Source organism: Heloderma suspectum, chromosome 5 (genome assembly GCF_057233095.1).
Source record: "Heloderma suspectum isolate Gila_16-S chromosome 5, 16-S_ref, whole genome shotgun sequence".
In the NCBI taxonomy this organism is placed as follows: Eukaryota; Metazoa; Chordata; class Lepidosauria; order Squamata; family Helodermatidae; genus Heloderma; species Heloderma suspectum.
The window spans coordinates 41,742,000-41,769,700 of NC_139462.1; the positions used below are offsets into that span (position 1 = coordinate 41,742,000).

At 40.2% G+C, this 27,701-nt stretch overlaps 1 protein-coding gene across 9 annotated transcripts in view; it reads right to left on the reverse strand.

Moving 5' to 3' along the window:
- The window catches only part of CAMK2D (calcium/calmodulin dependent protein kinase II delta), a 201,286-nt gene that overhangs the window by 68,341 nt on the left and 105,244 nt on the right, over positions 1 to 27,701 (reverse strand). For 7 of the 9 annotated variants that reach the window (XM_084855888.1, XM_084855890.1, XM_084855885.1 and 4 more), the window contains 5 exons: positions 19,351 to 19,405; positions 15,153 to 15,218; positions 12,473 to 12,545; positions 5,169 to 5,271; positions 2,337 to 2,420 (listed from right to left, as the gene is read on the reverse strand). In XM_084855888.1, the coding sequence (XP_084712014.1) occupies positions 2,337 to 2,420; positions 5,169 to 5,271; positions 12,473 to 12,545; positions 15,153 to 15,218; positions 19,351 to 19,405 (381 nt within the window). Of the gene's footprint in view, positions 1 to 2,336; positions 2,421 to 5,168; positions 5,272 to 11,427; positions 11,501 to 12,472; positions 12,546 to 15,152; positions 15,219 to 19,350; positions 19,406 to 27,701 lie in introns of all 9 variants that reach the window. The other 2 variants (XM_084855894.1, XM_084855892.1) reach the window with 1 other exon arrangement.

The window sequence follows — 27,701 nt, forward strand, 5'->3', positions numbered from 1 at the left end:
CAAGAGGCAACTCTACACATGGACATCACCAGATGGTCAATATCGAAATCAGATTGATTATGTCCTTTGCAGCCAAAGATGGAGAAGCTCTATACAGTCAGTAAAAACAAGACCTGGAGCTGACTGTGGCTCAGATCATGAGCTTCTTGTTGCAAAATTTCAGCTTAAATTGAAGAACGTAGGGAAAACCACTAAACCATTCAGGTATGACCTAAATCATATCCCTTATGAATATACAGTGGAGGGAAGGAATAAATTTAAGGGATTAGACCTGATAGACAGAGTGCCTGAGGAACTATGGACGGAGGTCCATAACATTGTTCAGGAGGCAGCAACGGAATCCATCCCAAAGAAAAAGAAGTGCAAGAAAGCCAAGTGGCTGTCTGATGAGGCTTTACAAGTAGCTGACGAAAGAAGGGAAGCGAAAAGCAAGGGAGAAAGGGGAAGAGATATCCAACTGAATGCAGAGTTCCAGAGAATTGCAAGGAGAGACAAGAAGGCCTTCTTAAATGAACAATGCAAAGAACTCGAGGAAAACAACAGAATGGGAAAGACTAGAGATCTCTTCAAGAAAATCGGAGATATCAAGGGAATGTTTTGTGCAAAGATGGGCATGATAAAGGACAAAGAAGGCAGGGACCTAACAGAAGCAGATGAGATTAAGAAGAGGTGGAAAGAATACACAGAAGAACTATACAGGAAAGATCTTAATGTCCCTGATAGCCAGGAGAGTGCGGTCACTGAATTTGAGCTGGACATCCTAGAGAGTGAAGTCAAGTGGGCCTTAGGAAGCATTAGTAACAACAAAGCTAGCAGAGATGACAGTATTCCAGCTGAGCTATTTAAAATCCTAAAAGATGATGCTGTTAAAGTGCTGCATTCAATATGCCAACAAATTTGGAACACTCAACAATGGCCACAAGACTGGAAAAGGTCAGTTTACATTCCAATTCCAAAGAAGAGCAACGCCAAAGAGTGTTCAAACTACTGCACAATTGCGCTCATTTCACATGCCAGCAAGATGATGCTCAAAATCCTACAAGCTAGGCTTCAGCAGTATGCGAACCAAGAACTACCGGAAGTACAAGTGGGGTTTCGAAGAGGCAGAGGAACTAGAGATCAAATCGCCAACTTTCGCTGGATCATGGAGAAAGCAAGAGAATTCCAGAAAAACGTCTATTTCTGCTTCATTGACTACGCTAAAGCCTTTGATTGTGTGGATCACAACAAACTGTGGCAAATTCTTAAAGTGATGGGAATACCAGACCACCTTACCTGTCTCCTGAGAAACCTGTACGAGGGTCAAGAAGCAACAGTAAGAACCAGACATGGAACAACCGATTGGTTCAAAATGGGGAAAGGAGTACAAGGCTGCATATTGTCACCCTGCTTATTTAACTTATATGCAGAGTACATCATGAGAAATGCCGGGTTGGATGAATCACAGGTCGGAATTAAGATTGCTGGAAGAATTATCAACAACCTCCGATATGCAGAAAGCGAAGAGGATCTCAAGAGCCTCTTGTTGAGAGTGAAAGTGGAGAGTGCAAAAGCTGGTTTGAAACTCAACATTAAAAAAACTAAGATCATGGCATCTGGCCCCATCACTTCCTGGCATATAGAAGGCGAAGAAATGGAAGCAGTGACAGATTTTACTTTCCTGGGCTCCAAGATCACCGCAGATGGTGACTGTGCCATGAAATTAAAAGACGCTTGCTCCTTGGGAGGAAAGCTATGGCAAACCTAGACAGCATAGTACAAAGCAGAGACATCACCTTGCCGACAAAGGTCCGTCTAATCAAAGCTATGGTTTTCCCAGGAGTAATGTATGGCTGTGAGAGCTGGACTATAAGGAAGGCTGAGCGCCGAAGAATTGATGCTTTCGAACTGTGGTGCTGGAGAAGACTCTTACGAGTCCCCTGGACTGCAAGGAGGTCAAATCAGTCCATCCTAAAGGAAATCAACCCTGAGTGCTCATTGGAAGGACAGATACTGAAGCTGAAGCTCAAATATTTTGGCCACCTAATGCGAAGAGAAAACTCTCTAGAAAAGACCCTGATGCTGGGAAAGACTGAAGGCAAAAGGAGAAGGGGACGGCAGAGGATGAGATGGCTAGGTAGTATCACCGATGCAATGAATATGAACTTGAGCACACTCCGGGAGAGAGCGCAGGACAGGAAGGCCTGGCGTGCTATGGTCCATGGGGTCACGAAGAGTCGGACACGACTGAACGACTGAACAACAACAAAGCAATGAAATATAAAATCTCACAGAACCCTTCTACAGAGGCTTTAAAAAGGAAGACAAACCCCATCCCATAATTGAAAGTATCATACCACATGCCCACATGTCCACTGGCTTTCCATAGGGATCTTTTCGTAGCACTTCAGGGGAAAGGTATCCTGGCGTACCAGCAAAACCTAGTAAGAAAGTATTCTCACAGTAAATATGAAGTATCCATCTCGTATCAGACATGCATATAAAATATCCTTTTAATATTGATGTGTATATTATATTTCCACCAACTCTTCCATCTTTGCCCATCTACAGAAAAGCAGCTACCTATCCTGTTGTCTCTTTTTGCAATGGAGACCTTTGTGAATTACTCCCATAAATCGACTATTGGCATTCAGCTGTGAAGAAGCAAATCCATTCACAGAGAATCGCCACAGGCAGCTGAAGCTTATCATATTCTCCATTCAGTCCCTCTAGAAATGTTAGGAGTTTTTTTCCATTTCATCTTGCCTTATGCTCTAGGGATTTAGCCAGACTTTGGAGAGAAAAACAGACAGCCTATTTGTGTGTCTTCCTTACTCAACCATTCTCCTTCCCCCAATGTCCTAGACTAAGATCTATAGCAGGAGTGGGAAGCCTGTGGTTGTTGTTGGACTACTCACCTTTCATAATCCCATCATGGGGACCATGACAAATTGTTGACAAATCAGAACATACAGTTTGATGAAACACTCTTTCTTGCCTTATAGCAGCCTTCCCCAACCTGGTACCATCCAGATGTTTTGGACAATAACTCCCATCACCCCTGACCATTGGCAGGCTAGTTGGGCACCAAGAACATCTGGATGACCACAGATTTCCCATCCCTGGATCGCAGCAGTTTGGTAGGAAGAATCAAATGTAAGCCCCTTAGGAGTCTTTGCAGGAGCAGTGCAATACAGGAAACTGAGGAGAAGGACAAGTAGACTTCTTTTCAGAAAAAGACATACACCCGACCTGGAAGTGAGGGTCACCACTTCCAGTGGGCAGGGCCATACAGGCTAGTCTGTAAGGAAAAACAAGTCCCATGCTGCCAAAGATGAGAAAGCCCTGGTGGTTTATTCCATTAAGCAACTATGTGTTGGAGTAAAAAACACCACTTCAAGGCTCCTTCGGCTCTAACATGTACACTTATTTATTGGCAGTATTTTTTAAGCTGCCTGTCCTAGGATATCAGGATGGTATACATGAGACATAAAACCCAAAATATGCCACAATGTAATGCCAAAGAACACATCACAATAAAACCAAATCAAAGGAATCAGAGCAATAAATACAGTAAGGAAACACTTCTGTCTCCTCCTTTCTGCCCACTTACTTGTCTTGTGTTTTAGGGGAGAAATGTAGAACTTGTAGGGGCAGAACTGGGATACCTACCAGGGGATGTCATTTGCTCGGCATCTTTTAATGTCTTGATAAAAATTATGTTGTTCCAAAGCAACGTAATGATGCTTACAGGTACTTCAAAGAATTGAAGAAGATTCTATCTAATTGATATAATCTCTAATCACTTTTGCCTGTGCCTTAGCCTCCACTGCTACTGTTTGTTTATCATAGATAGTAATTACTTTAGAGGGGAGAAGTCCTCCTTTGCCCTCCATAAATGTGGTACAAGGGGCTGTCAGATAGGCCTCTTAAGTTATAAGCACTTCATAGGCATTCACCTTCATAGTATACAGCTTTCTGCTGTTCCTTTTTTAAAGTTGACAAATTTCAGAAAGAAAATCAAAGTAGTTAAAATCTCATTCAAAGTCTGGCTGTGGTGAGGGGAAATTATCAAGGGGAGGAAGGCGGACAGCAGAGATCTCCCCTCCTGTTTTCCTTCCTGGAGCCAACGGCACTGCAACCAGTGGTGTAGTGGAACCAGGGCTCACAGGGATGCATATGGCTGGCACTTTCTGATTAGCAGGGATGCTGGTGTCATCTGCCACCCCCCTCAAAGCTCCCTGTTTCCTCTGAGCTTAGCTGCAATCCTCACAGTAGCTGGAGGAAAATCATTTTTCCCAGTCATAATGGAACTGTTCACATGTAACGCTAAGCCATCATGGGTTAATTTCTCTGTGGGACTTAGTGGAGCGTGCTGGCCACCATTTTGAATATGGAAGTGGCAGTGCACTTGTAGCTTGCTGTGTCGTTTGAAGGGATAGACAACCCTCAAATAACCCATAGCTTGTTTTAGACAATCTGAAGGTTGTCTACCTCCTCAAACAACCCATGACTCTGGGTTCGCATGACATGGCAAACCATTGCAAGCAGAGGCACCATGGGCTCCATGAAAAAATGGCACCCAGCACAACTCAACAGCCCCTGCGGCTACATTAAGCCAAGGTGGGCTGTCATGTCATGCAGACTGGGTCAATATATTGTTCCCTGTTGCAATGTAAAGTATTTTTGGGTGGTGGTGGTGGTCTTGAATGGGGAATTAAGGCCCATTAGCTTACAAAAGACAATCTCTCGGTGGGGATAAAATTGATAGAACTGGTTTGTTGATATGAATCAACACAACTATCTGAATTTTTGGACTCTCTTTGAGGGTGTGGCTATGGGGATTATCATGATGTGTGCCTGAACTTCAAAATGTACCACTACATCACTGACTGCAACCATCCTGCACTGGTTGTGGAGCCAGCCTGGTTGCTTTTGTCCTTACTAGTTTCCTAAGTGAGTAAACCATACACACCAGAGTACACCTCAAAGCAAAAGACTACCAATCATCACATTCCTGATTGGTAGTGAGCCTGCCCAGGAAACACTGCCTTCACTCTAAAATGAGCTTAATTTGCTCTCTGTGATATTAGCTCCCTTGACTGGGTGTGATTTTTATGTGAATATGATGGTGCAGAGACAATAGGATCGACAGAAAAAACGGATTAGAAGTCAAAATGTTTTCTTACCAAACCAGGCCTGTTGTTCACCTTGCACTTCAATAGCCAGTCCAAAATCTGCCAGTTTTACAGCCGCTCCCTTTGACTTGCTAGCTAGAAGCAAGTTCTCAGGCTTTATACAGGGGAAGAGGAGGGAGGGAAAAATGAGAGATCATGTAAGTCAATATTTCTTTAAATGCAATACAGCAGGGGAGGGCAACCAAAAATGGGTTCTTCAGCTGAAAGTCATCAGGGGACGTGAACACGCCTCCTGATGTCAGAGATATGGCACACCCCCGATAGCAAAAGGGGCATGGCTACACCCCGTGACATCATTCACTTCTTCAACAGAGTAAGTTGGGGGCGGGGCAAACAACATGTTTTCACACTTTTGGAGGTAGGCATATAAATGCTCAGCTATGAGGGTTTCTTTTAATGCATCTGAAAACATACTGTACAGAATGATTACAGAGTGGATCTGAAGACCATTTTTCACGTTAAACCCTCTTTCTCAAAGGGGACCCAACTTTAAGTGCTCAGCCTTTATAAGTGGAATGCCAAGTTTCCAGAAAGGCTTATGTTTGAGAACCTGGAGATAGTCCTGATGGGGGTTAGCAATACTGGACTAGATGGAACATAGATCTGACTTAAAGCAGCACCATGAATGAATGAATTCTCCTGTAATTCTACATTTACCACTACACCGACCATTTCTGAGTGTTATTAAACAAACACACAAAAATTATGCCTATTATGATGAGCATGTGAACACTGGAAATAACAATCAACCATCTTTTATTTGTAAGGGAAGATTCCACTGCCTCAATGACTATGTGTGCGCCCCCACTCCCCACTTTTTAAAAAAGTACCTCATTATTATACTAAAAGTTATTTTATCCATTAGACAAATAATGGGCAAGCACAAGCAACTCGTTGAAAGACACTCAACTTAGTCCAAAATATTTTTCCTTATGTAAATTACTATGACCTTTCAAATTCATATTATACACCACCAATTGAAAAGGACCCTAAAATGGTAATCTTCACTTGGGCTTAAATGTATCAAACATTAATTGTTCTATAAGTCTATACCATTCTTTATAAGTCAGTGACTTTATAAGTCACTGGTAGCAAACATGCAACCATGTTTGCTACCAGTTTGCCAGAGAAATGAATCTGTAGAAACTTCTTTTTTTAAAGGCAGAGAAAACAGTTGGCAATAATTAGTTCCTGGAAAGCACTGCTTATGTAAACCACTTAAAAGCACTGGATGATTCTATTTACTGGTGACCTTCAAAAATCCAGTGCAGTAGCCTGTGGGGTTACAGACACACTCCAAGTAGGTACACGCCTACACCATTCACAGCATGCTTCTATTAAAAGAACTACTTGTCAGGGCCAGAAATATTGGAACAAGGATAACTGTTTTGGCAGTTTGGCCTCTGTACACCACTACATTGAAGTTGAAAGGAAACACACCCAGATGGGAGCGAAGTCAGGACTTTCAGCTGTAATTCAAGGGGTTTGACAGAAGTGGGGCACTAAACATTTAGGAAGGGCAGCCAGTGGCACACACACACCCCCATCATTGGTGGCTCATAAGTAATGGAACAAACCAACATCATTTCAAACTGAAGGATTGCCTTTAATACCTGGATGAAAATCCTTTGCAGTCAATGACTGCCTGAAGTCTGGAACCCATGGACATGACCAAATGCTGAGTTTCCTCCCTCGAGATGCTTTGCCAGGCCTTCACTGCAGCTGCCTTCAGCTGCTGCTTGTTTGTGGGTCTTTCTGCCTTCAGTCTTGTCTTCAGTAAGTGAGAAGCATGCTCTATTGGGTTGAGATCAGGTGACTGACTTAGCCATTGAAGAACATCCCACTTCTTTGCCTTGAGAAACTCTTGGGTAGCTTTTGCTGTATGGCAAAAGCTACCCAAGATGGTCATGATCCATCTGCAATATGAAGTGGTGTCCTATCAGTTTGGCAGCATTCGGCTGAATCTGAGCAGAAAGTATAGCCCTATACATGTCAGAATTCATCCTGCTGCTTGTATCAGCAGTCAGGTCATCAAGAAACACCAGTGACCTGGCTCCATTGGCAGCCATACATGCCCATGCCATAACACTGCCTCCACCATGTTTGACAGATGATGTGGTATGCTTTGGATCATGAGCTGTTCCTTTCCTTATCCATACTTTTCCCATAATTCTGGTAAAAATTAATCTTGGTTTCATCAATCCAAAGAATCTTATTCCAGAACTGGGCAGGCTTTTTAGGTGTTTGCTGGCAAAAGGCTAATCTGGCCTTTCGGTTCTTGAGCGTTACCAGTGGTTTGCACCTTGTTGTGAAGCCCCTGTATTTACATTCATACAGCTGTCTCTTGACTGTAGATGTTGACAATGACATGCCTACCTCCACAAGAGCGTTCTTGACCTGGCTAGATGTTGTGAAAGGGTTCCTCTTCACCATGAGCGGAATTCTGCAGTCATCCACTTTAGCTGTCTTCTGTGGTCTTCCAGGCCTTTTGCTGTTGCTGAGCTTGCCAGTTAATTCCTTCTTTTTCAGGATGTTCCAAACTGTTGTACTGGCCACTCCCAATGTTTTTGCTATTTCTCTGATGGGTTTATTTTTTTTCCTCAGCCTAATGATGGCCTCCTTTACTCGCATGGACACCTCTTTGGATCTCATGTTGAGAGTTCCAGTGAACAGCTGCCAAATGCAAATGTGACACTCAGAACCACCTCCAGGCCTTTTATCTGCTTGATTGGTCATGGGGTACCCAGGAAACAGGCCACACCTGGCCATGCAGCTGCTTGTCAGCCATTCCTTCCATTACTTATGAGCCACCAATGATGGGTGTGTGTGTATGCCACTGGCTGCCCTTCCTGAATGGTTAGTGTCCCACTTTTGTCATCCCCCTTGAATTACAGCTGAAAGTCTTGACTTCGCTCCCATCTGGTTGTGTTTCCTTTTAACTTCAATGTGGTGGTGTACAGAGGCCAACTGCCAAAACAGTTGTTCTTGTTCCAATATTTCTGGCCCTGACTGTAAGTCCCCACCCTGCTCTATTAGAAGTACCTAACAGCCGTTACAAATAATTTTGAACCCAAAGTACTGCAAAGCAAATATCACTGTCATAAGGAAGTAAATACGCTTCATTACAAACAGCCACACACTTCAAAAGCAAGCTCAATGGATTTCCGGGCAGCTGAACTGTGCCCTTAAATGAACATGTATCAGCCATGTCAGGACAACAAGAAATGTTAACATGTCTATCATGCATGAGTTCTGAAGAGGATGGGGCATATGTGCACAACTGGAGAAAGATATGGGGATTTAACAGCATAATCTTGAGAGTCCATCCAGGAAAGGAACAAGTCAGTGTCTGGATCACAAAGTTGCACTTTAGCTGCAGTCATGCATGTAGTAGGAAGGAGACAATCATTTAGACTCTGTCTTGTTTATTGCAGTGTGAACAAATCACAAAATGGTCATACTTCATATTTTGTGTGGGTATCTAATCTGTGTGAAAGATTTACACTAAAAAAAGAATGAAAAAGTTTCAAATTCAAGTTTACGATTTATAGCTGACATTTCAGAGCATTTGAGCTCTGCTTAGCTAGGGAGGATTCTGTTGTCACAAAGGATATTTTGCATCTGACAGGGGCACGTTCTGGTAAAAGACACTGCTCCCAATCCAGCTAAAGTTAGTCATGACTAAGTCCCATTGAAACCAATAGAACTAGTCACAAGTAACTCAGGTTCTTTGGGTTGGATCCAAATGTACCTCTTCAAAGCAGCATGTAATTGTATTCCAACTTAAATCCTCTTGATTTCAATGAGTCTACTCTGACTAAGCCTGGATCTAACCCTTTGTTTTTAATGGGCCTGACTCAGAATTAACTTTAGCTGGACTGAACTCGTAGGTCTTCAGAAACTTTCTGGACACCAGTTTAACAGATAAATGTTTTGAATCTCAGTTATCTGAATGGAACTCAGTTATCTAAACTCATATATATGAAACATAATGGCCTTTTTCACTAGCCATCTTTCAGAGGGTTAGTCACTTCAAAATGCACATGGCTACTCTGTACTGATATGCTGCTCACCGTGTTTACAAAACTTCTTCCCCAGGGATGTTTATCAGAGTATATCCTTTTCTACCTTTAGGTAAAGACTAAAATGCTAAGTTGTTTCTAAGTGCTCATGGTTTAAAAAAATCTAACTAAAATCTTTACTGGTTGTTGGAGAGGAGTTTATAAGATATTGTAAACTTTTATTGCTTATTACTAGGATGAGGAGTTCAATTGTAAGTCACTTTGAGCTTCAACGTCTGGAAAGAAAATATAAATATGAGAAAAAGAAATAAAATACTGAATGTTGTATTCTTCTTGGTTCTATAGCCAAGGAATTCCCACTCACCTCTGAGGTGGTAGGGGGAAAACTGGTTATGGAACAGTACAGAGAGAATGCACTAATACTTGAAAAATAGCTCCCTTGTCATTTTGTCAATAATACTGACAGATTGAGACAAGTGCGGTGCAAGGCTGAATGGTACATGAATAAATCATTACACATCTCAACCTGGCAGTGGCAACGGGAGTTAAAATCAGCAAGAACTTCTGTGCTCCTTCTGAAGGACAACTAAAAAAATAATAATCCAACAAACCTGCAGTGATCGCATATGTATAATTTGAAAAGTATTACAGAAGACTTTTAGCATGCCTTAGATATCCTGCCAGGTAATTAGGGAACCGGGAATCATAAGAGTGCTCAACTGTGGTTAAAACAAGTCCTACTGTTTTGAATGGGAAAGATTTAAGCATGTGTTTAATCTTTCTTTTGAATAAACACAATGAAGAGTTTTGCAACATCTTTAATAAATGTATTATGGCGTAACTTTTTGTGGACTTGTGCGCATATCCTCTGATGTGTGAAAAGCTTGTCTAGGTGGGTAAGTATATATATACACCCTGAGCACAGAAATAAGAGAATATGTATATATAATTTATATACGTATATAAATTACACAAGTATGCATATATTTTCTTCTTTCTATACTCCAGGTGTATATACTTACTCACCTAGGAGATTAAGTATATATACCTGGGGGATTAAAGGATGTGGGCTCTAGTCCAAGACATATTTTTTTGACTATTCTGTAACAAAAAGATGCATCCGTGTGTGAATGTGTTGTGCCTTGCTCCAAAGTGATGCCCAAAGGGCAAGCCATGCAAGAGATTGCCATAGATGTGTCAAAGTACTCTGCAGAGCACAAATGAATACAGGATACAGTCAAATTAATACAAGCTCAAATCAGCTTCGGAGTTACCCATTCCTGACTACTGCCCATCAATAGCAAGATCATAGTATTAAACAAACATCTAAGGAGGGACAGTCATTTTCTGTAGTGAGCTAGCTGGGATGATTTTCTGTGACGAACTAGCCAGAGTTTTGTTGAGACCAATTTCCACAGTGCCAAATCTGCTAATGAATGCCAGTCGAGAGGCCTCTGTGTACTAGTACACAGTGTCTCTCTTTGAAACTTTTTTTGTTGGGAGAGTAACTTTAAGGTCTATTACAGAATGTCCCTTGCTGGGTTGTGAGTGAATCAAACTGATGGAAGCGGCAATCCTATACCTACTTACCTGGGAGTAAGGCCCCCTGTACTCAATGGGATTTACTTCTGAGTAGACAGCTATAGGATTGTGGTGTTAAGGGTGTAATTTTGGTTGAATTGTGCCCCGATTACTTTTCCAATCTGTGGTTTTCAAATGTCATTGTGAGCCTCCTTAAAACACAGTGTAAGAAGGTTTTGTTTTTGTGTTGATTAAAACGGGTTTAGAAATGTGTGTGTATTTCTGGCCAAATCAAAGTATATATTTCACACATCAGGAGTTTGAAGGTTTCAGGCTGTGGTTGTGCCTCCTCCGGCCTTATCACATTTTCTTTCCAATGGTCACCTCACAGTTCTGCATCCTTTAATTTAAAATGGATTGATGTAGAGCACACTGGTGAGTTCAAGTATAACTTTGAAGCCCTTTAGAGTTTCATCCATATGCATAATTTCAGTGATGTTTATGCCAAAGGGGAGCAGAAAAGGAACATATTCCTAAATCTGCAAAGAAAGGGCAGCAGTGTGGTTCTTTATGTGGACATTTTAACATTGTCTGAACAACCTGGAAGTTCACAAATGGATGTCTCTTTGCCTCCGCATGCAAAAATGCAGCTAAGCAGTGCTTCGAGATTGTGTAGTGTAGTTTTCTTTCCCAAAAGCATTACTCACCTTCAAGTCCCGATGGACTACGCCCATCTGATGGCAGTGTAGCACAGCCTCCAGGATCTGCTGAATGCAATGACTGCATGCAAACACCAGGGGGCGTGTGTTAGTTCCAAGCTGTACACTCACTGTCTGTATACCCTCAGTGGGACTGGGTTAAAGTGCAAAACTAGAAAACAACTGAGATTGTGATGCACAACCTCCATAAACGTACCCACATTCCTCGGCTAGAGTAGCTACTGCCTCAGACATCATGAGTGTGCCACTATGAAGGCCTTCATTTAGCCCACTTTGATTTGTGTGGTATTAAGAGAAGGGAGAAGAAAGGCTAGTGTGGACTCCACTTTAACATAAAAGTCCTATTCCTGGGCACATGTTTTATATACTGACACATAGATAATGAGAAAAGATCAGGCCTAATAAAGCTATTTATAAGCTTGGGTTAAATATCTGGTGCTGTTTGTTCCTCCTCCTCTTCCTCGTTCACTGTGAGGGCTCTTTTGAACCAGCATCCCTGAAGGTAAAATTACTTTTAAGTAGTAATGCATATCAGATAAATTATTCACTCTTCATTGTTTCATTTAGCGAAGCAATTATTTGCTCACTTTTGCCTGAGGGTTCGTCCTACTCCAGCAGAGGAATGCACGATCAGTTGTTCTGCTACTATAACCCATAGTCTCTGAACAGAAGTGGTGTTTTAAACCTGCAGGCTGACATACATCACAGCCAAAGTTAAGTTGCTGGTGCAAGGTGCATGATTAAATGCAACCTCCTTCCAAAATATATGGAGATATCAGTCATACCACACTACTTGGGGTAAGTGGTAAAAATCCCAGAAAGTCACTGTTTCACAGCAGTGTTCATCCTTTACTGTGATGTATGTTAAACCTGTGACACTTGCAAACTGGAAAGCAGCATCATGCATTATCCATTTGTCATATTAAGGTTGAGGAGGGATAGCCAAGGGAACTTCTCAGCCAACCCACCCTTAAACCTCAAGCCAGGAAAAAAAAGAAACTTCTTAGCCAACCTATGGGCACCAGATACTGACCTTCAGGTCTCTGTGAACTATGCCATTTAGGTGACAATGATTAACACTTTCTAGAATCTGCTGTATACAATGACTGCAAAGATACAAGGGCAGAATGGAAGGGAAAAACATTTTAAAGGCACATAATCACATTAATGCAAAAATCAAATGAAACAACTTAAAATTGTAATAAATAAAAATAATCAAATCACGTTATTGGACACATTTTAATTACACACTGACCCAGAACACAGCAATGCTGTATATATACAGAAAGCTATTTAAAGATCTACCAAAAAGAAATGACATTTAACACATAACATGTGACATTCTTTAGACATAATCCTTTGTGTAGTATTTTCTGTTCATTCAGTGGCAACAAGTTTTGTTAAAGTATTAGGAAAAATAAAAAATCGTAGACAAGAGAAAATGCTGGTAAATTATTTTGGTGTTGTTTTTGTATTCTTTGTGAATATAAATGTTGTCAGTGTGAACTGGTTGGAGAACATGCATAAAAACTGGTCATTGCGCACATTTACCAAATGTTATAGAGACTGTGCACAAACATATAGCCACAAACAGGGGATTTTGCACATTGCCTGGTAAATATGCAGAACACGTGGCCCTCACACAGCCTGCTTGGTAGGCATATTCTCCACTTGAAGACTATGCACGTTCACAGGTCAATGTGTGCAATACTTACACTGTCTAATGTGACTTGAAAGTTATGTGTACTGACTGGACAATAAACACAGTTTTATGGTCATCTTCCTAATATGTGCACATATTCCATGATATCCAATGAATAGCACAATGGCAGTTTTTAATGTACATTATCCACTGAACCTACATTAAGCCCAAGATAGCTAAGAATATAAATACACATGTATACAAAGTCAACATGTGTACTAGAGGAACAGAAAGGGAGAAGAACAAACAAAACAAGAACAAAAAGGGAACAGAAATTATTCCTGACTCTCAAATAGATTTTTAGATTTTTTTGGGGGGGAAATCAGTACAATTCACTAATTTCTAAAATTGAATAAAAAACAGCTATTTGATTAGCAGACATTTTTTTTTTTAAAGTAAGCCCTCAAATTAGATTGGGTTGGATCCAGAGTTCCCATGAGTAGAACTCTCCTCACAGGACACCCCTGGGTGCAAAGAAAAATCAAATACAGTTTCTTGTTTTACACATCCATATCTGAACATTTTCCCAGTGTCTACAGGCCCATAAGACTGAAAACTTTCTCTGACATTCTTATCATATTTACAGGCAAAGAAGAAAGCCACATGAGCTCAGTTCTCCATCTGAAAGTAATGGTGAGAATGTCAAAGACCTCATGCTAATGAAGAGAAGTATTTTAGACGGTGGTCAAGAACTATTGAGCCATTTCATGCTTTGGCTGTAACCCCCAACACCCCGCAACAAGCAACTCTGTTTGTAAACTCAGTGAGAATTTAAAAATCAAACTGTGATGGGAAATGACAAGAACACATATTTGGGGGGAAGAAGTGAAAATGCCCTATTAGATGCACATAACTGGACATACAGTTCTCTGGATTGTGACCAGAGTTTTCAATGCCAGCAAAGATCACGGAATCTTTAAAAGTCGTTGGAATGTGAAGGGGCCTCTCCTTACATACATAGTCTTTGACAGGAAGTGGAGGTAGAATGCAGTCGAGATCTGTAGGGAGCCTAGCCACAAAAGCTACCCTTCCCCTTCTGTGCTGCACAGTAGTGGGTGGAGAGGAAGAAGAAAGTGATTTCTCTTGGTGCAACAGAGAGCCCAACTCCAGAAATCAATCTGTTTTCTCACCCATCTTGAGATCCCATGGGAGAAGAAGCTGATGGGAGTCTAGGATTTAGGCTACTAAAACTAGCTAGGGGATTGGGAGCCATCAGTAATGTCTTCTTCAGGGCTGGCTTGCTCCATGATTTCGGGCTGGCACAATCCATTGAGACTAAAAGTTGGTTCAGATGTTACTCCCTGTCCCTTTCTGGTGTCCGCTGAAAAATGGCTAAGAAGTGACCATCAAGAATGGGCAGTCCTGGTTCAGAGACTTGCCACATGATCAGGCTCATGCATGTAACAAGCAGCTTACAAACATTGTGGCCCCCATGTGAGATCATCACCACACTGAAATGCCCCCCCCCCATCACTCAACCTTTTAAATATAACATAAAACCATTTTTATAAAAGTTCTGTAAATGGTGTGGGCATGGATGTTCATGTGCATGGATTGCTTTTTGCTGCAATTTTCATGGGACTCCAAACTGCAATAGGATTGGAGTTGGTGAGGAGAAAAGAGAACCACACCTTCCCAGCAACAAAATATATAATCATATTAAATGCTGGTAGAGTGTTATTTTCACAGAACTAGACTAGGGAAAGATACTTCAATCCCCACAACAGAATAATAATGGTGCATTTATTTGCAGAATAAAACGATCATCTGGTAAAATCCTTATGAAAAATTTATTGTTGAGAGAAATATCTTAAAATAGGCTTGCCAAACAAAACCCTTGTATGTCAAACTAAGACCATTTTCCAAGTTTGAATTAGCACTGACTGAAAATTACAATCCAAGAATCGTCACTGTATTCTGGTGCTAAATATCATATTAAAAGTTAAATAAGCAAGGGTTTTTTAAAGGTAGAAACTATTATGAATTAAAAGCATTAAAACCCAGCACTTACCTTGCATCTGCTTCGCTGTAGTATTCTCTTGCAACGATATCCTCAAATAATTCACCTCCAGTGACTCTATTAATGACATAAAGAATTTGTATCGTCAGGCAGAATTAAATGATAAATATATTTGTGTGTTCTTAAGAAGAGTTGCCCAAGTTTTGTAAACATTGAATCACAAGGTTGCGTCACATATTATGCAGTGACAAGTGCAGTTTCATGCGGTGAGGGAGCTTCAGCCAAACTCAGCTGCTGATGCATATATCTTCAGGGTACTGGATACCCACAGTGGTAAATGTGCATTTATTGCGCATGCACATTACACGCATACAGGCTTGTGTTGCCCTGGCTGTAGGCTTCGAACTCTTAGGTTAGAGGTGACAAGAGAGTGATAAATCAGACTCAAAGGTTTACTTACAAGGAGTACTTTATTGGGTAACTTACAGCACACAGACATACCCAATGGTTGGATCAGACAGCTTCTCTGAACCATGAGCCATTGGGTCAAATGGGTTTTATACAATACATGTCAGCAATGAGGCAGCACAACACTAGCAAGCACCCCTAGCGTTCATTCCCAGCATAGGCTAGAAGTGTTTAGTTCTCAAGCACAGCCACCTGTAAACAAGTTTCACTTCTCAGGCACGGCCTGATAAGGCTTTCTACTCATTAGTAAGGAATGCACTGAGAAGGCTGTTATTGGCCCTTTGAATCATCTGCACATGCTCAGAGGCTTACTAGCAAGGGAATTGTACCAATAATGAACTTAAGCAAGCATTATGGATCTCTAGGCCCCTCTAACACTACAAATTACTTGGCTGCGCTCCTGGGGCCAATACAAGGCTCCAATGGAGGAAGAAATGGGAAGCAGGGCCACTCTATTGGCTCAGCTGAGAGACCAGCTTAATTTGGCTCCTCATCTCCCTGAACTGTTTTCATTCCAGCTAGTCACTGTAAGAAATAATGTGAGCTTTAAGAACTGGTGCCTGAGTTTGCTTGTTTTCTTCTTTTCTCCTCTTCCCATTTTCCGTCTGTGTTGCGCCTTGTAAAGCTGCAGGAGAGACTGTCTTGTCTTCTATGTATAATATGCAAGCCACTCTGGGAGTATTTTTGACTGAAGAGTGGTGTAAAAATGTTTCACACAAAACAAAAATTTCTCAGGTCCTGCAGCTTCTCAATCTTCATGCTATCGTTTTTTTCTGTTTCTGATTATCCCACTGGAGAGGGTAAAGTGGCCATATTTTCCACTGAAAGAGATCTTATACTTTGAAGAAACAAATCAATCTCTTACCTTGAATAGATTCATATCTGACTGAAATTTGAGTAAAAATCCTACTTTGGCTGACTTTCCATTTCCTCCAAGTCACTATAATTTTTTTAAATGATTTTGCAGTGAAAGTTATATAAAAACCTTCACACATACCAAGAAGTGTCACTTTTCCCTCTTCCCTCACATTTCATTGTGAAAATAGTTTTCTTAACCAGAAGTCCAATAAAGCACCAGAATTCTCTAGAGACGAAAAAGTCTGTTTTACTAAGCTGGTAATTTTTAAAACACAGATTTTTATTTGCTGTTCTTTAAAATTCAAAATATGTGTTGTCCTGGGAGATTTAAACTGAGATAATGTTAAAGGCAATTAAAAACCCACATCCATGACCTTTAGATTTTGCTCAATGGTGTTTTCATCACAAGAAATGTGCTTGACAAGCAAAAGCCCAATTCTTTACAAAAATAGCTTTCAATGTTGGATATAATTGGGTAAAACAGCAGCCTTATGACTCAACTGTAGCAACATTTTTTTTACATCCAGTGACCTCTCTCTTCCCATAACAGTATGATGTTTCAGTGGATAATATGCTATTACGTAAATCTCTCACAAATACAGTTTTGCTAGACAAAATATTTTAGTACTGTCTTCTCATCTTTACTGGCAGTTCTTATGCCTTTCGGAACATTCTCCAAATTTAGATCATTAAGCTGTAATGGAGCAATAACATTTCCCCACATTTCTCATTGAATTGTTTTGTAGTGCTGCTGCACATTGGGATCTGTTTATTTAAAGTATTCTTATCCAGTCTCTTATCAAGGCAGTTAACTTAAAAACACATAATAATTAAGAACACATTATGGCCCATCTCAGATGTAATGATTTCAGTCTAATAAAGCATGGTTTATTAGGCCAAGAACAGCCTTAATGCCTACATACTCTCTCCTCCCTTCACCTTTGCCCTTGTTTGCTCACAAATGAAATGTCCTGGGTTTGTTAAACCAGTTTCTCATTACAAATGAACCTGGAAACTGAGGTTCAATGTCAAACTACAAACCAGGAAGTGATCCGAACCCACAGACCATAGTTTCTTGTTTCGTCTGAACTCAGTCTCAGCATCATCCAGGAATGTCTGAAGTTTGGTCGCCACCACATGTTTGAGCACGCTGCACAGAAGTTAGCCCTTTGGGCAAATTTGGGGCTAAGACCCCTTACATTTTCGAAGTTCTTACCCCATAAGTGCTGCTTTATGAAAGATTTTTTTCTTTTCTAATCATCAAAAATATATTCTGCTTGAAATGCGAGACTGACAGATTTTGGGGTGTGATCAATATATATGGCATGATCCATTCCCATGAGGTGCAGCCATGTATGCAGAGGGATAGACATAAGGCAGTATCCAACATTGCTAGCACAACAGGAAGCTAGTGGATCCTGAAGTAAATCAAAATGAGCCAAAACACTAGTTTCTGTAACGGGGAAGGTCAGTGGAGCTTGCAGAAGGACGCTCTGCTGACCTGTCCCATTCCAGAAAGTAGCTTATCTGCTTGTTTCCAAAGTTGTTTTAGGAAGTGCTGTGCTGGTGATGGGTCCCGCTAGCACAACAGAAACAGTGGGAGTGCAGCGGCAATATTGGATACTGTCCATAGGGTTAATAGAGTAGGGGAGAAAAGAGGGCTCTGTTGAACACCATGATGATCCCTTCAAGTGTACAGGGGCATGCCTGCATGAGAGGAGATTGTATACACAGTTTATCAAGTATGTTGCTCGGCTTTTCTAAAAATGACACAATATTCACAATAGTATTTTCATCAGTAACATTTTAGAGAAAAGTTGCTGAGGTCAATGCCTCCAACTGTTTAAGAAAGAGAAGTGAAAGAATAAACGATCTACCAGATTAAAAACTAGTGAGGGCAGAGCTAGCCCTGTGGTTCCGATCCTAATCCCTCCAGCTCTTCTGAACAGTCAAAAGGGAGCGCTCACAATCCCCACCCCCCAAAAAAACATTTTTAAGCTAAACATGGGAGTGTTTGTGAAGCTCTAGTGTGAAAACCCCCTTCCCTTGTTGGCTATAAACATCGGTTAATCTGAACTAGGGTTCCAGTTTTAATCAGGACCTGAAACCAGGGTTTTCAGGTAATGATCAAGCAGCCCATCACGGCTAATTTAAGCCACCGTTGGCTGCGGTATGTGCCAGTGGCCATTTTGAATATTCAAGCCAAGAGGGGTGGGTTGTGTGAGCGTTAAACAACCCTCGCAGATCCCAGGCCTGTTTTAGGGTTATTTAAGGGTTGTTTAACCCTAGCAACATCCACCCCTGCTGGGTTCCGACGACATGACTAGCCACAGTTGCAGCTTGAATTTTCAGGAAGCCACAAGGAGCCAAAGAGATCAGGCAAACCCGGTTAGTGCCTTGCACAGGGCAACTCCAGCAAACAACTTAACCAAATTTTCAATGTTCAAATGAGAAAATGATCAGGTGTCTGCCCTATTAGTATAACTATTGGCAAGGCAGCAGTACTATCTGCAATCCCTATGGTACTTCTGTGTGTATTTTTTCTAATATAGAATGCTTTACAATCCTTCTCTCCATTCACAGAAAATCGCTATAAGAAAGTTTATGGATATCTCCATTTTATATTAAGGCAGTTTTGGCAGAAAAAAATGTGTCTTGCTCAAGGCCACACAGCGAAACTATGGCTGGGGAAAGATTTGAATTGAGGTAACATATGGACCATCAACTCAGATGTTCAGCTACAGTGGATCTTAATATGCAACTACATAGAATTTATTTATTCACAACCACTTCTTACCTCCTTTTCATAAGACAAATGTTTCATATGACAAAATGCACACAGGCTTTGTGAGCTCCCCCATTCCCACATCTCATCCTTTGGAAATTGGGTTTGGTATGGCATGTATATAGCAGATATACTTACAAATCAAAGACTAAGTAATGAAATCCTTCTTCTGATATGCTGTCATGAAGTCTCACTGTTAAAAGAAAAAATAATGAGATTAAATTTTTCTTTCTAATTTCTCTTTAGAGTCTACCCCCACTTTTTTTTTTTTGCATAATTATCTCCCTTAAAAATATCCTTTAAAAAATAGAACTTTGTTTTGTTTTTGCTTTTATAGGATGGCAGCCTTTCTCTTGTTATACAGGAATCACACCATCTAATAGGTACACCTACAGGATAAAATCCAACATACATCCTACTTAGAGTAGACCCACTGAAATGAATGGGACTTAAGTTAGGGATTTATGAATAACTTAAGACCCATTCATTTCAAGTAGTATAAGTACGTCTCATGTTGGATTGTATCCTCAGTTGGCAACACAGCTATCACCCAACTATATTAGTTATTTGCAATAACTAAAACATAACTCGTAAATGCTACTGACTAACATCTAATTTATTCAAATATCCTCTGGAAACATTAACCTTTGTAGGACAGACTGCAGCTTCAAGTTCTGCAGCTTCAACAGAACTTCAGTGGTACTGGATAACAGATACATTAGGAAAAATATTTTTACAAAATCCATTAAATGGGAATCCGCACATAACATGTTTCAAGTGTCAACAAATGCTGGGTAGCAAATAGAATACAGTTTAACTATTAGCTTAACAACCAAAACACCCGGGAGAGAAACAAATGCATACTATCTTTCACAGCCTTCACTGTGAATACATCAGAAGCACTTTATTCTATCAAGAAAGGAATGAACATTGTACTCAATAGATTTGGCTTCATATTAGGATACCATCATCAGTAAGTGGTAGCTTTCGTTAGCAGAAGAGGATAATTTACAGTGCTGCTCTTTTCCATTTTTCAAATCAAGCCTCAGCCCAGATCTCATTTCATACACCCGGACAATTGATCTGAACTTAGAAATAAGTAATTAATCTGTCAAATGCCTTGTCAAGTCTCATCAAACATCATGCACACATTTTAATTTGCAAAATCTACTTCTGTTTAAATGACAACACCTTTTACTTTGAAGTCAATACAAGAACATTTGAATAGAAGTGGGAGCTGCCTCATGAGCTTGCTGTTCGATAACAAAAACTTTGATCATCACTCTGACCCAGTAAGACAACCATTATGGTTTCTTGACAACCTGATCCATAACACACACATAGCCAAATATGCATGCAGTGCAGGAGCCTTGCAATACAGTGAGTAAGCCAGCTACAATGCAGGTATTTTTACCATCTCAGTGGTCCAGATAATATGCTTATATGGGAATTTTCCATGTTGTGGGACTATTGGTACGTGTTCAGTTAGAAAAAGAGGAAAGGATAACAAAAAGATCATTGTACACTGGGTTTCTCACACTTTCCTTTCTGATGACTTTCCCTCCACTGTGATCAGTTAATCACAATGGCCAGCTGTAGAGGTTTATAAAGGTATAAATGGTATGCAGAAAGCACATCAAGATTTTTCTACTCCTTCTCATAATAGTAGGACTGGGGGGGGGGGTGTCACCTGATAAAATTAATTGGCATTAGGTTCAGAACATACAAATGGAAGCATTATTTCACACACTTCATAATTCAGTTATGGAATTTACTGCCATAGGATGTCTTAGATAGCTTGAAAAACAACGTTTAGGCAAATTCATGCAGAATATGCAACACTAACTGTGTAACAAGTACAACAGCTCAAAATGGTGAGACCAGTCTACAACTACACAACAGGTCACTTGTATAACACACTTACATGCAGCATGTTATTGGAAATTATTACACTTTAGAAATTAAACTTAGAAGATATTCTAGAAAACATTTATTCATTTTGCAGATGGAAAATTCAGAGGCAGTGAGTCTTTAGTCGAAAAGACAATAAGCAAATCCATGGCAGACAATTCCAAACCCAAGCCAATCCGTAAAATTAAGTAAATCTACATATTGCTAAATGAACCCTCTACGTTCAGAGGTAGCATATCTTTGAATTCCATATGTTGGGGATATACAACAGGGTAGTCATTAAATGGGAAAGTTTTAAGTCTCCCCCCAGGCTCGAGTCCAGGTCTGAATTCCCTCCTGCCCCATGTGGCTGCTATTAACATTTCTAAAACACACTTCCTCAATAATAAATACAGTCAAACAAAGAAAACTGTATTCTACTATCAACCTTGGGCTGTATCTGATGGGTAATTTTAAAAATACGTGTAATACAGTTCTGCTTTGGCTTAACGATCACTGAGACTGATGGTCATATGGTTTTTGTAGTAAAAGGAGCCCTTGTGCATTTTATGGGATTATAATAAACTTCAAGATCTTATTTATAATAGTATGCCAAGTTGACTTTGTTTTAAATAGCCATGCAATGGACAGTGGGTTAAAAAAAACACGCTGAGCTAAAAAACCAGGATAATTCATCATAGGGTACAAATCTAATTACATATTCTCCCTTTTTTTGTCTTTTTAAAATTAAAGACAGGGAAAAAAACAGATTAATGTTGCCGTCAGGTTGGTTTAAAGCAGTACAGTAAGGAGATTTTGTACCCTATAAGTGAATTCCTCCTTAACCAAAGGACTAACATGATGTTCCTAATAATCATTGACCTTGTTGGAACACAAAGGAGCAGCAGCAGCAAGCATTCTAGCATCGTATTACAGTTTGAGTCTTATATGGGCTGCAGGAGATAATCCCAGGTTTATTGCAAGCATAGAAACCTCCACTTGTGCAATTGTACTGGTGATTTGTTCTTCCCCCGATACAGTACAGTGGTGTTTAGTAAAGGAAGTTGCACTACCAGGGAGCAACGCCACCAATTAATCCCCAGAAATGGGGTTTGATCCAGATCTGGTCATACTGAGAGTAGACCCATTGAAATCAATGGGACCCAAGTTAGTAATGACCAATTTAGGTCCCAATGATCTACTCTACGTATGAAGAAAGTCTGGTCTAACCTATGACTTTCAAGGTGCCTTTCGAGTTCATCACAGACCCTAAAGCCAGAACAAAAGAGATGCAGTTACCTTACTATTTGTATAAAGGGGTGATGTGACACCTCCACAAGCTGCCTTTTTCAAATACTGACCAGTCATGTTATTATTGCTGTTGTTATAAATAAAATGTACGTGTTGCTTCCACTGCAAAAAGCAGTCTCAAAGTGACTTATTGCGCCAACATGCCAACATGCAGTTCACCAAATCCTGCAAAATCTTTTAAAGATTGGGTTGAATCGGGACATAATGAGAAACAATATTAAAATTTTAGACCATCCATAATTTTAGACTGGACACTGCTAGCACAGTTCCTTCCCTACTTCCATTAACCAGAAATATGTTTCTGCCAGAATATCAAAGCCTGTCAGAAAACTAATATTGTATGTGTGGAGTACTGGGTCATGGCCATAACATGGAAAATAATTTTGTTATGGTAAAACAGATCTCTTTTCCAGCATACCCTTTGCAAATTAATAAATTATGTTATACATTAACATGCTTTTATTGACTTTTGTTAATAAAAGGATCAGATAAAATATAATGATGAAGCAAACATATTAGTGAATGAAATAGAAAATAACAACGTAGCTTTACTGTATTACATCTTGACACTAGAAAGTATCCAATTTCAATAAAGGTTAATTAAAAATACCCAAAGAGCTGACAAAGTTATTTATGGAATTTCTATTGGTACCTAGGAGTTCGTAACATTTTTCTTTCAGAGATTATTAAATTCAGATTGACTCCAAACCAAGTCAGAATATTAAATTTCATGACAAATTAGTGTGAATTAAAAGAGCAAGCATATAACTGTTCTACTGGGCAAGGAATTTAGTACTGACAGATTACAGACTGTTTTGTATGTTTAACAGGATTCTAATTCCATGAAATTTTTTTTGAAGGAACATAGGTTTCTTGGGGAATCCAAATCTGCAGGGATGAAAGTCACCCCAAATTATGATAAGGGTGTCTGGCAGTAGTATAAAGCTGACTGCCATTCACAGAACTCTATATTCTCTGAAGCTACTTTCCCCTTATGCTATTGGCAGTTTCCTGCTTCCAGGCAGCAACCATACTGATTAAAAACATTGTTACGTGTTTGGGTCAAGTCTAAATTATCTTCCAGGTGTCCCTTACAACTCAGTGCCTCTGCTTACAAAGAGAATGAGTATTCTCCCTAACTCTGTGAGCCTTTTTACATGAGGCTTTTATTGTGCACTCATGATTGCTCACTCACGGTAGTTTGTGGGTCCTTTATATCCTTTATACCATGTCGTCATCCTTCAGGGCCTCTCCTTTACTACCATTAACAGGGCTTTTTTTTCCCTAACGATGAAAGTCTACTATTATTTAGAAAATGCATTATAAAGCCCCATGTAATTGCACAATTCCACTATACCACAGTGCCATCTGGTGGTTATATAATGAATCATACAGACAAACAGAGAAAGAGAAATGTATGTGTAACAGAGATGATTTTAATCTCGCAAAGAATCTGGAAGTAGAAGCGGGATAAAAGCCTCACTTAGAAATGCCCTGCAATTCTTGAACTAGTAACCTCTGTTCTACTAGGCCAAGCGGAGGAACCGAGTAAGGCCTGTAGTGTAGTATTCAGGCTGGCTGGGAGTGGATCTAAGTTGGAGGAGAAAGCTGATTTGGGCTCTCTGCAGTAAATCCCTATACAGCTGAGCGGGAGCAGGGATCTCTTGTACTGGTAATGTTGTAGACCCTCATCTTGAGCACAGTGTAAATAAACCTTTTATGAAAGAAATGCCACAAGTCTCCAGTGTCCTCCTTCTCAAGGAAACTGGAGTCTGAGTAAAGTACTGAAGTACTTGAAACTCCTCACCTCTCAGACGTGGGGTGCAGGAGCATAACAATATGAATATTGTCCTGCAAACAGATAACAAAGACGGCATAACAAGAATTTGAGGAGCATTATCACTAAAAATACTAAGACCAACAATTTTAAAAAGTCTTTAAAGGCACAATCCTATACATGAAGAAATATGTCAGAAGCAGAAAACTGGCTAGCAAGGCGGTTGGATTGTTGGACAAGGGAGTTAAAGTTTTGCCAAAGGAGGATAAAGAGACTGCAGAGCTGAATGAATTCTTTGTTTTCGTCTTCAGTGTGGAAGATGGAGGGCAGATTCATGATTTTTTTTCAGGAAGGGAGTCTGAAGAACAGAGACAAATAGTGGTGACAAGAGATTACATTCTGGGCCTTACTGACAAATTAAAAATTAGCCAAACACCTGGTCCAGATGGTATCTACCTAAGAGTTCTTAAAGAACATGAACTTCTAACGAAAATACATAACTTGTTCCTAAGCTCCGTCTCTCAAAAACCAGATGGCTCAGGAACAGCCAATATAACACCACATTTTTAAAAGAGATCCAAGGCTTGTCAGACATTATTCCAACATACAATAAAGACACATGGGGGTGGGTGGCACCATGGCAGAAGCCTCTTCACCTGACTTACATATGTTCATTGTTATTTATTTATTTATTTTCATTTCTATACCGCCCAATAGCCAAAGCTCTCTGGGCAGTTCATAAAAATTAAAACCAAACAGCACACAATAAAACAATTTAAAATATATAGAACATTAAAACCACAATATAACAATACAACCACAATAAAACCTAGCAGCAGTGCAGGAGTTTAAAATACAGATTTAAAACAACAAAGCCAAAAATTTAGAAACCTAAAATGCTAAAATACCTGGGAAAATAAAAAGGTCTTCAATTGACGCCGAAAGGAATACAATGTAGGTGCCAGATGAACCTCACTAGGGAGCTCATTCCAGAGCCGGGGTGCCACAGCAGAAAAAGCCCTCCTCCTAGTAGCCATCCGCTTCACTTTCTTTTGCAGGGGCTCGTGCAGAAAGGCCGCTGACGATGATCTTAAGGTCCGGGCACGCAAATATGGGAGGAGGCGATCCTTCAGATAGCCTGGCTCCAAGCCGTTGAGGGCTTTAAATGTTAATAGCAGCACTTTGAATCGGGCCCGGAAATGGACTGGCAGCCAGTGCAGCTGAAGAAGTACTGGCGTACTATAAGCTCGCAGGCCAGTCCCTGTTAACAATCTTGCAGCCATATTTTGGACCAGCTGATGTTTCCGGACCGTTTTCAAAGGCAGCCCCACGTATAATGCACTGCAGTAATCCAGACGGGAAGTTATCAGAGCATGGATAACTGTAGCTAGGCTATCTCTGTCCAGATAAGGGCATAGTTGGTATACCAGCCTAAGCTGGTAAAAAGTGCTCTGGGCCACTGAGTTCACCTGTGCCTGAAGTGACAGTTCTGTAAGAGCTGAAAAGACCCCCCACACCTCGTGCATATTGCTGTATGCACAGAGGGCTTTTGCCATGTGTTCAGGAACCCTGCTTTAATATGACCAAGAAATAAGCTTCTTAAAATGCACAGAGATACTCAAATCCATGGGTACATGGGGGCCCATTCAGACCTTACAGTGAATATTTATAGTTCAAGGACAGAACCACGCACTGCCATGCCCCTCCCCCCAACATTTTCATGCTCATTATACACAGTAATAATATTTGAAAAATGCTCGTATCTCTGGTATTTTAGAAAGCACAATGTAAGATTCAACCAACTATTATGAATTCAGAATGTGTATGCACAGTGTTAAATATGGCACAACACATACAAATAATATTGTTAAATTACTTTTTAAGAATAATGAATTACCCCAATTCCCAGTCAAGGGCATTTTAAGGAGTTTATATATTTCTTTGCCATATAAATTGAACTACCTGACGATTTTTAAAAAATCACCACAAAATTAGAAACATTAATACCATTATAGTTTTGAAAGCACTGTGTACCTAGGACAATGTGCTCCAAAAAGTACATTTCATTAAGCTTAAAAGTTTAAACATTTGAAAAATAGGTTATTCCTTCCTTCTGGATTAAAAATGAATAAATCAGTATTGCACTGCCTGCTTCTTATCCCCAGACTGAATTGTAAAGCACCCAACACACCTTTGGTGCAAAACAAATGTTAAATTGTTGTAGAAGTAGTAGGAAATAGGATGAAATTTTACCAACTAAGTATAGGCACAGGGGCCATTAGGTATCAGAGATTTTCCTGAACTGGAATGGCTTTATATGTAAAAAAATAATAATCTGGATTTGGACAATCTGGAACGTAGAGAGCACATGTTTTTCTTCTTAATACAAAGCACTAGGAGCTACTTTTATATATACATTAAGTTCATGTGGTGAGCCCCTTTTACTTATACAAGACTTTCAACTGTGACAGTTCACATTTTAAAATATCAGCACACTACGAAACAACTCAGCCTACTAAAAATATTTTTTGCAACTGTGTATACCTGTATAAAGAATAATTACACTCTAGAGTATGTTATCAGTGGGGGATAATTGGTTTCCTTGGGTATAAGCCATAAAGCTAAGTGCCTCCAAATCCCCAGGAAACATGGCTGCCTCACAATAACTGCCCATTTGTTGTTCTATTTTGAAGTTGCAACTTGGGCACTTTGGAGTCTTGCTTTCATTACACTTTAACTATGTATGTAAAGAGTACTCTCATACACAATTACCTTCTCATCAGAAGGAGGGGCTGACATTCTAAAAAAAACTTGCTCAAGAGGATGAGGAAGGCTCAAGAGGAAGCCCTGCTGGATTTTCTCATGAATAAGAGAGTCCATGGCTTTGGCCTCAAAATTAATTATTGAAATAAAAGAGCCTACAGTAGCAAAAGTATTCCAACATTCATTGAAATATAATTTAGCCAAATGTAGGCCATGATCTAGTGACCCAGACCCTAAAGAAGGGGTGGGATATTTCTGGATAGAATTAGGCCCATGAGGCCTTCCAACCCAGCCTGCAGAGGCCTCCACCAAGGCCTGTCTCCTCACCCTCCCAGAAGAGCTGTCTCCTTTGGGAGCTGGTACTTCAAGGATTTCCAGGCACCTTGAAGAACTGTTTCCTGGCGGCTCCGGTGGCAAAGGCTTCTGATGTGAAAGGTGAAGAGTGCTCCTTTGGCAGCTGCCACGGCTAGGTAGCTCCACGTGTATGTTTTCTGGGCCTTTTGAAATACCACAGACATTAGCATTTTTTTTCCAGATATTATTACTGGGTATAATGAACATGTATGTGACTGGTGTGTGTGTGTGTGTGTGTGTGTGTGTACACATGTACACAAGGCAGTAGCTGATGCTGCCCCTGAACTATGTATGTTCACTGTAAGATCTGAAAATGACTCTATACATACAACTGCATACATATTTATTTGTTTGTTTGTTGTATCCTGCCTTTTCCTCCATACACGAGCCTCAT